Genomic DNA, 16,496 nt, shown 5'->3' on the forward strand with positions numbered 1-16,496 from the left:
TTTTTGTTACTATCCATAATTTTTTTCATTTTCTTTGATAAATCACATTGAGCTTCTATGATGTTTGGAAAAATTAATTACACACAGATAGATTGTTTGATCTGTAATATTTTGACCTCCTTTGAAATTCGATGCATATGCTCAACGTCATCTGTTAATGAAAATTCAAAAAATAACTAACTTATCCTTTTGTTGCGTTAGAAAGACTTTAATAGCTTTCTATTATGACATGAAATTACAAAAATACTACGAGATGCCATTGAATTGCAAATTATCAATTTTCATACCAATTCTATATTAAATTTTCAAATTTTTTTTTTGTTAATGGCAATTGATTAGTTTTTTTTTTTTTTTTTATAAAAAAAGATAGAATAATATAGTATTTACAAGATGGAGAAAAAAAATTAACAGTCTTTTGGTTTGATATATTTTTTTATTAAAATAATATTAAATTAAATAAGGATAACAAAGACATGAGATTAAAGTAATTTTTTTTTAATTTTTTAAAAAAGATAGGATAATATAGTAATTTACCATTAAAAAATATCATTTTTGGACTTTGTTTCACTTTTGATATGGAAGGCAAAAGCTGCAGAGCTATCGAAGGCTCAGTGGACATTGGAAAAGCACGTGCCTGACAAGACTTGTGTCAGGTTTTTTGGTCCATGGAAAGGGGACGAACCATATTAATTGCTACATCAGCTATCAGCATATATCATGTCCGACACAAATTATCATTTGACAAATATACCCTTCAATTTTCGCTTTTTAATTTCTTTATCGGAGCAATTGAATTTCTTTCAAATAATAAATCCGAAGTTGGTAACTAGCATGGGAACATGAAACTTTTATTCAAATATAACGAATTTTATTTTTTTTTTATCTCAAAATAAGTGTCATGTATATATATATATATTTTTTATTTGTCTAAAAATAAATGTTCATTTTCTTTCTTTAAATGATATATTTTACATCTTTTTATATATATATATCCTTTGAGTTACTTAAATAAGAGGGAATAACTTTTATGTGAGATAACTTTGGTTTCAGTGACTTGTTTTGTTAATTGTACCAAGTGTCCATTAGTTTGGTTTTATTTTATTTTATTTTATTTTATTTGAAACTCAGTATCCATTTATTTTTGAATCATCTTCAAGGTAAGATTGAGGGTTTATTATTTTATCCAATTATAATATGACCTTGCAATATTGTAGAATACTAATCTATGATCAATCACAAATAATAAATAAATTAAAAAAAATAAGAGAGAGAGAAAAAAAAATCCTTCTAAATAACTCCTTTATAAATTTGATATTGACAGCACGGTCACCACCACAATTAGCGTCTTTTAATTTTTTTTGTTTTTTGGTTCTTGCAAAATTTTTAGGTTATGTTGAGTTACATAAAATTGAAGTTTTGAAATTAAAATTGGTAAAATTTGAAAAAAATTTAGTTCAATTTTTTTAATTATTTTTTTTCAAATTCTATCGATTTTAATTTTACAATTTTAATATCATACGTTTTGAATACACTCTTAGATTAATTATGACATTTTTTTTCTTTATAATTTTTTACCTCACCAAAGAACTGCATAAGTTACAATATATTTGACAAAGGAATAAAAATTCCAAAATAACTACTCTTTAAAATATTGCTCAATCTAGATCCAAAATCTAATTCTAATAAAAAAGTCAAATCCTAATCAGGTGCTTGATCAATCTAGATCCAAACTCCATAGAAAATTGACACGTGGTGGTCTTTTTTGTGAAATATCTAACGTTTGAAGGGTATATCTGTAAATGGCCACTCGCACTCGCACAGAAAATCGTACGAAACATTTTTTAATTAATTAATATTTTTTTTTGGGGTGTAAATCGTAAGCACAGCGTTGATGACAGAAAACTAGTTCCGCTTCACCAATTTTTAGAGAGAGAGAGAGAGAAACTTAGTCTAGAGAGAGAGGCAGGGGATGCTTCAGTTGCATAGCTCGCGACCATGGATTTCGCCTCCAATTCCAAGATTCAACAAGATATCTTCTTGGAAGAGGTGACTCATTTGTGTCTAACCTCGAATTTCAGTTCAATTTGTTTGAAGTCCTGTTTTTCAGTGATCTCTATTTGAACTAGATTGTTATATATATATATATATATATTATGTCATATGTGTGTGTTTATGTATGTATATATATTTATATATAAATGCATGTAGTTGTGTATGCATAATGCATCAGCGTAGAGCTTACTTGTATGCTTCTAGTGAGAACCATCCAGTGTATTCAATTATATGAAAAACCACTTAAAATTCCATCAATTGGCGTATGAGCAGCTTAGAACTGTGAAAAGAACTTAGAACTAGAAGGCTATGATTAGAATGTTCATGCATTCATGAATCTGTGATGCTTGGCCTTATATATTCTTTTATTATTTTTTTAATGCTTGAAGTTTGCATTAACAAATTCAATAAATTAAAGTCATATAATTGAATTTGGTACAGATTTTATTGGAATATCTTTCAAACTTTATGCATTTTAGGTTAAATTTAAGCTAAGTAATTAGTGCACTGATGGTATTCAAACTATTCATTGTAACTAAATGAAAAATGGTTTTTAGGCTCTACTAGGGTAAGAGACGTTTTTTTTTTTTTTTTTTTTTTTAAATAAAAATATATATATGTGAGCATTCTTGATTGTCAGCGTCTGTATTTTAGGCATCACTTGGTTCCATTATAAAATACATGCTTTTCTTTGGGGAGTACAAAGTGTTTTTTTTTGGTTATGTACTTTGAAAGTACTATTATGAAGTGTAAGTAGCAAATGATTCATTTTCCAGTTGAAGCAAAAGTTAGTGCCTCTAGATGCGAAGAAATAAAATATTTAAAATAAAAAAAAAATAAAAGGTTTCTTAATAAATTGCTGGTAGAAAAATATTGACACATTTCACGAGATACTCTTCGATTTTAGAGCCACGGGTGATCAAGTCCGAGCACAGAATATAAGGGATATCAAACAATTAATATTTAAACAAGCATTGGTATACAAGATGAATTAAAAATAAATAGATAAGCTGAAAAGAAAACTAATTAATAATTAAACATCCCATACTAAAGTTCTCCAATCCTCTGATACCAGTAATTAATTAAAACCACAACTCGGGAATCCATATTGTGGACCCCTAATAATATCCTAACTGAAATAACTGAACTGAAATAAAACTAATAATTAAACCATGAAGAAGAGTCCTACGTAGAGTCGGAAGAGTGAATGACTGTCTCTGCTTGGCACGAACAATCTCTGGAACTGACGAACACCTGAAAAATAATGGTGGGTCAGGCCCACAAACAAGTTCTAATCTACTACATCCCAAACAGAGACCCGACACACGTACACATCCTAATTAATTCAACAATAACTAAATAGTCTATACGTAGATATACACACACTAAAGGAACCTCACTAGACTATAGAGTTGTCTCAACCTGAATAGTAGGCAACATGCAAAACGCACATATAGTGGGCATGAGTACTTAGACCTACTAGGGTACATAACTATACTATATCTAGCTACACATCCCTGGCAATATATGCATCCTAACCACTGATCCTGAGACTCAAGCTCATATCGTGGCGTATAATTCTATATGTAAAATCCGTCCTATCCAACCATCAAAATAACATATCCAATTATTATTTCAATAATATGTCATCTAACTATTCCGTTGACCTGACACGAATAAGTAGGACTTAACACTGTGGTTAATCCGTTCCCTTATTTAAAATAGGTAGGACTTAACTCTTAAGTTAATCCATCCCTAATGCCCCCATCCCATAATGGTGCCATAATGGTGCATTAATCCGTATCAGAATCAAATAAAAGTTTCAAATTCAAGGATAATGTCAATAATATTTACATATAACAATCTAAATAAATATGATACAAATCATATACACATCCTTTGCATTTACTTGAGCAAAAATGTAAATTCTAAATAGCATGCATTTAATTTACATCATAGAACATTAAAATGCATCTCAACTAAATTGTACATCTCCATGTTCGAATTAAATTAATTTAAATCTAAATAATTGATTAAAATAATATAATCCAACAATATCTAATTAATTTATCATCTTAAAATTAATTACATTCCATACTTAGCATGTAAACTTAAATCATACTTTCCAATTTTTAATGAATCTATTTAAATCACTTAAATATTTAATATAGATCTATCAATCCAAACATAACAAATATTAATTTAATATTTCAGCATTAATCAAAATAAATAAATAAAACATATAAAGGATAAATTTAAAGAATGTATAATTATCAACCATTATATCAACTATTATACCAACTATTGTATCAATCATATATGTACTGTGTAACATTATGGTTTTGTTAAAGCAATTCCTCGTTCAGCGTGCCTATAGGAAGAATAAATCTGACTTCACTATTTAAAGAATATATATATATCACCCATATATGCCTTATATATCAAACTGTTTTCCTTAAAGTCAATTGTAATGACTTCCTCGTTCGGCGTGTGTACTATATGAAGAAACAATTTCTAATTATAACACCAACTGATTCATTCTGTAAGCCATTATTTGATTGTTTATGTTTTTTTTTTTTTCCGTTCGGCGTGCATTGCTTTAGAAGGCAACCAAAGTCAAATTTCATCTAAATTTAATAAACTGATTCGTGCAAAGAAAATTCATGTTTATAAAAAAAAAAAAATAATAATTAAATAAAGACATCACCAAACAATGTCCAGTTCAGCAAAGATATTAAATTCATCACAAATCCATTATTAAAACACATAAATTGTAACTTCCAAATTAAGTTAAAAAAATTTGATTCAATTAATTTATTTAAATAACCTAGAATTAATCTAGCATGCATAGGGTACGAATCAAAGGAGAAGAGAAGAATTAAAACTTGCCTATAGGGACTTGATAAAAACCTTAGCCTCCTTCTTCCTTTTTCTCTTCCTTCCTCTTCCTTCTTTCTCTCTTTAAAATATAGTACGTGATATATTTTCTAACCTCTTTCATAACTCTATAGTTATATATTTATAGGCAACTAAAATAACCCTAATCCTTTTTCCATTTCAAGACAAACTAAAATAAAATAAAATAAAATTTAAATACTAAAAAGGTAACTTAAATATATGTTACGTATAATCTATGTGTACTCATTTTTATATATAATATATTAATATATATTAAATTATTATTTAAGGACTTTCCTTATATATATATATATATATTTATTTATTTATTTATTAAATATACATATACATGGGTAATTATCCGTACCCATTAAATCCCTTATCCAAGTAGCCCATTGAGCCCAATTGATTGGTCAATTATTACTATCCATATCCAATTCCTTAAAAATATAAAAATAAAATAAATAAAATAAAAATAAAAATAAAAATAAAACAATTAAATTCCTAAATAAATACACATCATCACATACAATTCAATTTAAACAAATAATTAAATCAATTAAACAAATAAACAATTAGCCAAGAAAACAACTAAATAATTAAATGCAATTAAAACTATTAAAATAATACCGAGACTATCCTTTTTAAATTAGGGGTATTACATTTCAACAACAATTAATCATGATAAAGTTCATTTATAAAAGTAGGCCTTTCGTTTTTGCCAGTAGTAAATAATATAAAAATGTACTCCTATGCATAAACTATATAATTTCATGGTTATTGAAGAAGAAAATATTCTTTTTAATTTTATTTTTTGAAGTAAAGAGTGTGTACAGATAAAGAAAGGAACTGTACAACTTACAACGGGTATACCCCAAGAATTTACAAGATCAAATAAGAGCGAAAACCACCACTGTCTTAAAATACAATCAGTGATGAAATCATAAATAATCTAGCTATAAACCCCAAAATAGTAACTAGTAAAATAACCAAACCAAAAAAATGACCCAAAGAGCATGGTATACTAAGTGTATGGAAGACAACCACCAGATGTAGCGGAAGACATAAACGAACTAACTCTAGTTAGTTCAACATGTATGGGATGCCATGGTGGGAAGCAGAAGAAAATATTCTTTTGCTAATTTTATATAGAAAGACCTTAAACACATAATCAATTCATAAACTTTGAAGCGTACGATATTTATTTTTGTTGGAGAATAATTATAGGAGTGATTTAAGCCCTTAATCACTCCTTGACAGAATGTTAATGTTGCTATACTTGGGCAATAAGTTGTTGCCATATTTATATCTGATTTTCTGTGCAATTCCTTTATTACAAGTATTCCCCAATTCACCTATAAATATTGTAAACAAACTCAAGAGAGAATGTAATAAAAGAGATGTAACCCTCTGAGCCCTTTGTGTCGTGGATGTAAGCCCTAATGACTGAACGGTTGAACCACCTTATATTATGTGTTATTCATGTTTTAATTTCTCTCTTCAACTTTTATTTTTTATTTCAGTTTATCATACCCCACTCTATACTCTACTCGTCCCAGATCTTCAGATCAACTCGTCCTGGATCTTCGGATCAACTGTATCGTCTCAGATCTTTGGATCAATTTGTTTCGAATCTTCGGATCAATTTGTCTCGGATTTTGGATCAACTTATCTTAGATTTACTCATTTCAGACTCTCGACATCTTCATATTTAATTTCAAGTTGGACACTTGAGTTAAATCTTCGTGTACCAACTTGAGAAGGGGGGGGGGGGGGGTGTTGGAGAATAGTTATAGGAGTTATTTAAGCCTTTAAATCACTCTAAATCACTCCTTGACACAATGTTAATGTTGCTATACTTGGGCAACAAGTTGTTGCCATATTTATATTTGACTTTTTGTGTAATTCCTTTATTAAAATTCTTCCCCAATTCACCTATAAATAGAGGTGGTTATTGTAAACAAACTCAAGAAAGAATGTAATAAAAGGGATGTAGCCCTCTGAGCTTTTTGTGTCGCGGATGTAAGCCTTAGAGGCTGAACCACGTTATATTATGTGTTATTCATGTTTTAATTTATCTCTTCAACTTTTAATTTTTCTTTCAACATGGTATTAGAGCAGGTTTATCATACCCCACTCTATACTTTACTCGTCTTAGATCTCTGGATCATCTCGTCTTAGATCTCCAGATCAACTCGTCCCGGATTTTCGGATCAACTCGTCTCATCTCGGATCTTCGGATCAATTTGTCTCAGATCTCCAGATCAACTCATCTTAAACTCTCGACAACTTCATATTTAATTTTAAGTTGGACACTTGAATTAAATCTTCGTGTACCAACTTGAGGGGGGTGTTGGAGAATAATTATAGGATTGATTTAAGCCCTTAAATCACTTCTTGACAGAATGTTAATGTTGCTATACTTGGGCAAGTTATTGCTATATTTATATTTGACTTTCTGTGTAATTCTTTTATTATAAGTCTTTCCCAAGTCACCTATGAATAGAGGTAGTTATTGTAAACAAACTTAAGAGAGAATGTAATGAAAGAGATGTAGCCCTCTGGGCTCTTTGTGTCGTGGATGTAAGCCCGACTGAACCACCTTATATTATGTGTTATTTATGTTTTAATTTCTCTCTTTAACTTTTATTTTTTCTTTCAACATGATATTAGAGCAGGTTTATCATACCCCACTCTATACTCTACTCGTCTCGGATCTTCGGATCAACTCGTCCCGGATCTCCGGATTAACTCGTCTCGTCTCTTCTCGGATCTTCGGTTCAATTTGTCTCGGATCTTCTGTTCAATTTGTCTCGGATTTACTCATCTCAAACTCTCGATAACTTCATATTTAATTTCAAGTTGGACACTTGAGTTAAATCTCCGAGTACCACCTTGATGGGGGGTGTTGGGGAATAATTATAGGAGTGATTTAAGCCCTTAAATCACTCCTTGACAGAATGTTAATGTTGCTATACTTGGGCAACAAGTTGTTTTCATATTTATATTTGACTTTCTGTGTAATTTCTTTATTACAAGTCTTCTCGAATTCACCTATAAATAGAGGTGGGTATTGTAAACAAACTCAAGAGAGAATGTAATAAAAGAGATGTAGCCCTTTAGGCTTTTTGTGTCGTGGATGTAAGCCCTAGTGGCTGAACCACGTTATATTATGTGTTATTCATGTTTTAATTTCTCTCTTATATTTTTTCTTTCAACAATTTTGATAAAGAGTAGTTATATAAAAATAAATATATGATCCGTCTCATTGTCATCGACTAAGAAGCACGGACACGGATACAGGACATGGATACGACACGACACGGACACGGCGACACGGCAAATCCAAAAAAATTAGGACACGGACACGGCGAATAGTATATATATATATATCAGCATTAATAATTTTTTAAAAAAAACACTGATATGTTTAGGTTGGAATATATATATATATATATCACTGATATGTTAGTATATATATATATCAGCATCTTTAGGACACGGACACGGCGAATTGTGGCATCTTTAGGTTAGTATATATATATATATCAGCATCTTTAGGGTAGTACAAAACAAAAAATAGAACATATCAGCATTAAAAAATTTTTAAAAAAAAAAAAAATTAACATATCAGCATTAAAAATTTTAAAAAAAAATTCCAGAAAAGTGTGTCCGAGCCGTGTCTGAGCTGTGTCCGAGCTGTCTGAGCCGTGTCCGAAAATTAAAAAAAATAAAAAAATTCCAGACACGTTTTGTGGCGTGTCCGACACGTGTCGGGGCGTGTCCGACACGTGTCGGACACGGATTCTTCGCCCATTTTGGAGTGGCCGTGCTTCCTAGGTCATCGAATAAGAAATGATAACTTTCAAGTACTTTTTCTTAGTTGTGCAACATTTGATTCAATAGATTATTACATAATGGCCATCATTCTAGGAAATATCTCTTCAATTTAGAAGTCCTGTACATGATCGTGTAAGAGCATGAAGCACACATAATCTAGGAAGCACGAACATAATGGACACTCCTTTGGGGACGCCATGGCGATGTCGGACACGTGTGGGACATGGCTACAGGTGTTTTGGAGTTTTTCATATTTTTTTTGGTTGGACACGACATGGACACATTTCGGGACACTTTCAGAACATGGCGAGAGTAGTTTAAAAAGGGGCCCTAATGTAAAGTTTAAGTTAAGGAAAAAAAAAAAAAATATAGAACTTTGGAAAACATGAACACCACCCATCAAGCTTTAAGCTCCAAAATAGTAATCAAATATATTATTCTTTTATTTGACGCATCCATATCGTGTTCATGTCTTCTTCATTTTTTGGGATTTGTCGTATTGTCGTGTCTGTATCATATCGTACTTGTGTCCCATGTCCACATCCATTCTTCATAGCACATAATTGGGTGCACAAATTACTTGTGTCAAACTTTGGAAACTAGTTGAGTCTGCTTTGAGAGCTATGCTGGCACTGGCAGAAGCCACCCAAGTACGTTATGGAATGTTACATACCTAGAGAGGCCGAATAGGAATCTTTTTCTCTAGATGTGTTGGAAGGTTGTTCCATTACCAATTTTTTGATCTTGTTATCAACTATCAATCATTTAAGTATCAACCAACAAAATTAAAATCAACCACAAGCAACAAAGAAGATACATGATTTTGTATGCTGAAATCCAAACTAGGAAGGCCACAAGACCTAGTTCGGATGTCAACTTATCCACTTTGCAAGAAAGAAATATAATGATTACCTCTGATTTGACGTTCTTACGTCAAAAATCACCATTTGATTTACCTTTGAATGCAATGGCTTTGGCACAGTCCCATTACAGCTCCCTTGTTAGTAACGAGCTCACCCATTATGTTATGAACCGCTTCATAGCAGCATGCATAAGTATTTAGTCTTGCATGCTTAAAGATCGTTATCACTCTAATGCGTAACAAGTTAAGAGAAAGTGTTAAACTGAATGCTTTGTGGGCACTTGCAATTCAAAATTATAGCATCCATGGTCTATAGCCAAGTGGTATCCCCTCTCCTTTCAAAGTGAAATGTAGAGGGTTCAAGTCTCCCCAATAGCATTGTGGGAGTTCTTTACCAAGGAAATAAAAAATTTATAGCATCCATGTTTCTTGTGTTGCATGCCATGGAAAATATCGTTAATAGTTGTTTCTGCAACAATTGAACTTGAATTTCATTATACTTATCAAAAAAAAAAAAACCCTGAATTTCATTAGAGAGGCAGAGCATTATGAATCTGATGCTGATGTGTTACTTTTCAGAAAATCAATGCCATGCCCATGTTGGTGGATTCAAACTTCAGCTTTCCGAGCATGTAATCTGTTAATGAACAATGAAGGTGAGTTATGGACAGCATATGTTGGAAAATTTGGGATCAATGTCTCTATTTATCGTATAAAGTAATGATCTCTTGATAGTGGAATATTGAGTATAAATGCATGCTAATTTTAATCTACTGTATTTTTGCTTCTTGTTATGACGTGATATATGATATGCTCGTAATGACATATGGAAAGAGAGATGAGTATTCTTTACTTTACCGATCTAATTAAACCATCTATGGTTAAAGTCTACCATTTCAATTCAGCAAAGCTCCCGGAAGTTAAGTCAATTGATAAGTTGTTTTGCATCACATTACTGTATTTTGTTAATTCGTCTACGAGAATTTTTTTGTCTGAATATAATTTTCACAGAGTATGGTATAGTTCCTTCTGTTAATGTTTTTAGTAAGTATTTATGGACCGATTTTAATCTAGACGCAAGAAGAATTAGTTTATTTGATTTCAGTTAATCCAGTGAGGTCAGTTGGCACTATAAATATTTTCTCTTGAAGTTACAATGAATCATTATTATAAACAAATCAATTTAAGAATAGGAAATCAAAGGCTACATCATCAAGAGACAATCGCTTAATGCACGTGCATTATAACAAACAAAACCCAATACATCCATAAGCGCACACATGCATATTATGATATGCATATGGAACATTATGTTATGTTATATGTGTTTGGTAGTTGTCCTTGTTTAATAGAAGCATACCTTGTCTTCTTGTTATAGTCCTTTGTGCGAGTTTGTGTTAAATAAATTTTTCGTCACCAAGAGGTCATCCTCATTTATATGTTTCTTTTTAATTAAAAAAACCTTCTGTAACCAAAATAGCTTAAGTTACTAAATTTTCATGGTCCCTTTTTAACATAAGATGTTGGTCGCACAACCATGACAATAGGCTGCTTATTCTCATCCCCCGCGCCCAAGAAAACATATAAAAAAAACACCCCTATACCCTTAAGCTATCCACAAAGACAACAAATACTCCAAATATTTATAAATGTCTCCCATTAACCCAACAAAAAAGAGAATCAAGAATGGACAATATTAACACCTAAACAGAAGATTTTTCCCCATCAAAGGATCTTCTATTCCTTTCACACCAAGCCCCACCAAATACAAAGTGGAATCATTATCCATTCTAAAACCCTTACATGAGACCTTCTCAAAATACTTGTACTGCAAAGTGTGTGTGTGTGTGTGCGCGTCTCTCTCTCTCTCTCTCTCTCTCGTGTGTGTGCGTGTACCTTCTCCCTTGTTGCTTTGTGAGATGGTTCTAAGTCTTAGTATACTTTATCTTTTAGAAGGCGTACTAGTCAAGAAACAACATTTCCACTAAATAACCGTGAATATGGATGTTAGACAAATGAAAGGATAACAAAAGGAATTTTGAGAAGTTATAGGTAGCATTAACCAATGTTAAGATGAGGGCAAATTGCATTAGTTGCAACCTTCATGTGATATGGAGTTCAACTACTTCAATAGTAAGGATTAATGACTCTAATTCTAGTTGAAAGCTATTAGAATATTTATGCGTATATATATATATATATATTTATGTTTGAACAAAATGTAATTATAGTTTGTGGCCATTATGTAATTAGGCCTTTCTTATGTTTGTATATATTTTCCCTATTCATGTTAGGGTAATGGAATGAGAATACGTATATTGCAGCCCCCATAAGTCTCTCTCTCTCCTTCAGTTTCTACATGGTATTAGAGCGCCGATCGGTGCCGCTTGAAGTTGTTTGTTGACATCGCTGTGAAGAAGAGGGAGTCTGTGTGTTGGCCTCTTCATCATAGAAAGTTTTTTTTTAGATCGTGAAATTTTCAATCTGTTTCATCATCGCAACCCAGTTCTTTGCTGTCGCTGGAGTGGAATTTTTACTCGATAGTGTCACCTTGTGTTGTAGGCACTATCTCCATCACAGGTGTTTGTCGTCGTTGTGTTTTGTCGTCTGTCGAGTTGTCGATTGTGTTGAGATGGACTTGGTTTGGATTTTGTGTCATCATTGTGCCTGTGTGGTGGCTTCATTATCAGATCATCATCTTGGTTCATACATCGGTGAAGGTGTTTGCTAGCTTTGTGAGACTCGGTTCGTTGGTCAGTGGTTGCCATCGTCTTTTTTGGCCGGAAGTTGCAGAATTTGGTGAAGAAGAAGTGGGCTGTTTGGCTACTGGTATTGTTTGTCCCAGACTAGTTTAGCCTATCCCGGCCGAGTGTACATCTAAACAGGTTTGCAGATCCGACCCAGTTTCAGATCTGATTCATTTGAAGTTCCGACTCATTTTGAGGTCCCGACCCATGTGTTGACCCGGCAAACCTGGTTCAGTTAAGATTTTTTGCCTCTAGTTTCTTCTCGAGACAGTGAGCTCTCTGTGTTGTTGCTTCATTTGGCACCGAGGACTACATTAAGTTTTTTTTGTGTGTATTCTTCAATCTGCTCTTGGTTAAATGGCAGAATCTACTGCACATTCTATTATACCTAGCAGAGAATCGAACGCAGGTACTCACTGCAGTCTTCCTAATCACAATTTCAAGTATTGTTGGGACCTTCATGGGAAAGCAAAATCTTCTGCCTATGCACATCAAGTGTCCTCTATAGAGGATGGTTCTCATTCATTTGCTCCACCTACCGGCTTTCACCAGATTGCTAATTCCAACATGATTACTATTCCCTGTACTGAGTATGCTTAGTTTACGACTTAGCAACAAACATCCATCTCATCTACCATGGTTTCTTTCGCCCAATCAAGTAGGCTTGCATGTCTCTTGTCTTCCCGTCACAGTCCATGGATTCTTGATCTGGCGCATCCGATCATATGACTGGTAGTTCTCATTTATTATCTGATTTTCATTCTGTCACTCCACCTCAAAGTGTTACTCTTGCTAATGGCTCATCAACTAAAGTTTCGGGCGTAGGCACAATTCATATTAGTTCTTCTATGTCTCTCTGGTCTGTCCTATATGTTGGTCAATTCCCTTTCAATTTGATGTCTATTAGTAAACTTACTAAAACTCATCATTGGTCTGTTACATTTTATCTCACATGTTGTGTCTTTCAAGATCTTATGACGAAGAAGAAAATTGGTACAGGACATGAAATAGATGGCTTGTATTACCTTGATTTTGAGCATCATTCCATTGCTCTTTAATCCTCTTTGTCTCATTTCGAATGGCATTGTCGTCTTGGCCGCCCGTCACTCTCTGTTTTGCAGCGTCAAGTCCCAAGTCCTAGTCGTGTTTTGTCTCTGTCTTGTGAAGCTTGTCATCTTAGTAAGCATTGTCGTGTATCTTTCAAACCTAGAGTTAATAATCATAAGGCTAGTCCTTTTCAGTTAGTTCATTCAGATGTATGGGGACCAATCAAGCATACGTCTTTTACTGGATTTCATTATTTTGTGACCTTTGTGGAAGATCATTCTCGTATGACTTGGTTGTTTTTATTGAAAAATCGCTATGAGTTATTCTCTACTTTTCAAATATTTTGTAAAGAAAAAAAAACTCAGTTTAGGCGTTCCATTAAAATTTTACGTTCTGACAATGCCAAAGAATTTTGAGACTTATTTTCGTGCTAAAGGCATCATTCATCAGTCATCATGTATTTATGCTCCTCAACAAAATGGAGTCACTGAACGTAAAAATAGTCATCTCTTGGAAGTAACTCGTGCCCTCTTATTCCATATGCATGTTCCCAAACGGTTTTGGAGTTGTGTTGTTCATATTGGCTTGTCATCTTATTAATCTTATGCCATTGTCTGTGTTACAAGGGAAATCTCCCCATTCAATCCTGTTTCTTGATTCCGCACCGTTTACTCTTACTCCTCGAGTCTTTGGATGTATTTGTTATGTCCATAACCTTGGACCTGATTTTGACAAACTTGACCCCCGTGCCACTAAATGCGTGTTTCTTGGGTATTCTCGCACTCAGAAGGGTTATCGTTGTTACAGTCCCCCTCTCCAAAAGTACTTTATTAGTGCGGATGTCTTTTTTTCCAAGTCGGTCCAATATTTTTCTGATTACAGCCTTCCTCTCGATATTACTCCTGACCCATCTTTGCCACCTCTTCCCTTTGTATCCCCCATTCTATCTCCTACTCCCATTACTCCTGATCCTCCCCTATCTGTTACCCCGTTGCAGGTTTATACTTGGCGACCCAAGTTGCCTACTTTGGTTCTTCCATCTTCTTCGAAGTCTTTGGACCCGACACCATCTATTGTGTCTGATTCTTTACCTATTACTCTACGCAAAGGTTCTTTGTCTTTTGTTACTACAGATTTTTTTTCTAACTTTGTCTTGTATAGTAATGTATCACCATCTTTGTCCTGTTTTTTATCCAAATTGTCTGCTATCTTTATTCCCAAGACTTTGCAGTATACTTTTTCTAATTCAGATTGGTGCAAAGCCATGGTAGATGAAATAGATGCCCTTCATTGTTATGGGACATGGGATCTTGTTCCCTTACCTCCTGGTTCCAAGCCAGTTGGTTGTAAGTGAGTTTATACTATCAAATACCTTCATGATGGATCTATTCAGCGGTGAAGGCTCGTCTTGTTGCAAAGGGGTACACCCAGACCTATGGTGTTGATTATGATGAGACCTTTTCTCATATTGCAAAGATTTCTTCTATTCGAGTCCTTATTTCCATTGTTGTCAATTGTAACGGGCCGTTGTTCCAATTAGATGTGAAAAATGCCTTCTTATATGGTGACTGAACTGAAGAAGTTTACATGGAGCAACCACCTGGGTTTGTTGCTCAGGGGGAGTATCGCCATACTATTTGTCGCCTTAGGAAGGCCCTGTATGGATTGAAACAATCTCCAAGGGCTTGGTTTGGAAAATTCTTTGAGGTAGCATTAGCATTTGGTTTTAACATATGTTAGACAAATCATTCGGTATTTCACCAGCACATTAAAGCTGGTTTCATTTTTCTTGTGGTGTATGTAGATGATATTGTGATCAGAGGTGATGATTCCGAAGGCATTTCTAAGTTGAAATTGTTTCTGTAAAATCGGTTTCACACTAAAGACTTGGGTAAACTTAGATATTTCTTGGGTATTGAAGTTGTTAGATCCATGAAAGGTAAAAGTTTATCTCAAAGGAAATAAGTGTTGGGCTTATTAGAAGAAACAGGTATGTTAGGCAGTCGTCTTGCTGATGCTCCTATAGATCCAAATATAAAACTTTTGTCAGATGAAGGCGATCTATTTGACGACCTGGCAGATATCGACGTCTAGTTGGGAAATTAATTTATCTCACTATCACCCGACCTGACATTTAATATGCAGTTAGTGTCGTAACTCACTTCATGGGAGCTCCCAGAGTACCACATTGGAATGTTGTTCTTCGGATTATTCGATATCTAAAGCAATCTCCTGGTTCTAGGTTATTATATAAATCAAATGGTCATCTTTGGTTGAAGGTTTTACAGATGCTGATTGGGCTGACTCTTCTTCGGATAGGAGATCTACTACTGGCTATTGCACATTTGTAGAAGGAAACCTTGTTACATAGAAAAGTAAAAAGCCAACAGTGGTAGCTCGGTCTAGTGCTGAAGCTGAGTACAGGGCAATGGCCCATACCACTAGTGAGTTGACATGGGTAAAACATTTTCTAGATGAACTTGGGTAAACAGTTAAAGCTCCTATTCCATTGTTATGTGATAACCAAGCGGCTATTCACATTGCATCCAATCCTGTATTCCATGAGAGGACAAAGCATATTGAAGTTGATTGTCACTTCATTCGAGAAAAAATATTAAGTGGGAACATCTCTACTCCATTTGTGAAGTTTGAAGATTAACTAGCTGATATGTTTACAAAAGCGTTGGGTAATAATCAGTTAAAGACTATCTGTTCCGAGCTCGGATAATATAATATATATTCTCCAGCTTGAGGGGTAGTGTTGGAATATATATGTATATATATATATATATATATATATATATATTTATGTTGGACCAAACTGTAATTATAGTTTGTGGCTATTATGTAATTAGGCCTTTCTTATGTTTGTATATATTTTCCCTATTTCATTTTAGGGTAATGGAATGAGAATATGTATATTGCAGCCTCCATCAGTCTCTCTCTCATTTAGTTTCTACAAAAGCATTAGATTCTGCTTTGATATCATTAAACAAGCTAGGATTTACAATTTCTACGTTTTGATCATTAGAAATGTGCTTAGAATGCAT

General features: G+C 33.4%; 1 protein-coding gene across 5 annotated transcripts in view; it reads left to right on the plus strand.

Annotated features, from left to right (window-relative positions):
* The first annotated feature begins 1,875 nt into the window (after window positions 1–1,875).
* Window positions 1,876–16,496, plus strand: part of LOC132296524 (putative ion channel POLLUX-like 2) — a 69,144-nt gene continuing 54,523 nt past the window's right edge. For 2 of the 5 annotated variants that reach the window (XM_059794716.1, XM_059794721.1), the window contains exons 1-2: window positions 1,886–2,046; window positions 10,232–10,308. In XM_059794716.1, coding sequence (XP_059650699.1) covers window positions 1,970–2,046; window positions 10,232–10,308 — 154 coding nt within the window. In that variant the 5' untranslated portion in view covers window positions 1,886–1,969. Of the gene's footprint in view, window positions 2,047–10,231; window positions 10,309–16,496 lie in introns of those variants that run through there. The other 3 variants (XM_059794727.1, XM_059794736.1, XM_059794732.1) reach the window with 3 other exon arrangements.

The sequence above is a fragment of the Cornus florida genome, unplaced genomic scaffold (genome assembly GCF_030987335.1).
Source record: "Cornus florida cultivar Cherokee Brave unplaced genomic scaffold, ASM3098733v1 CherokeeBrave_3.0.0_Hap2_Chr01, whole genome shotgun sequence".
Classification (NCBI taxonomy): Eukaryota; Viridiplantae; Streptophyta; class Magnoliopsida; order Cornales; family Cornaceae; genus Cornus; species Cornus florida.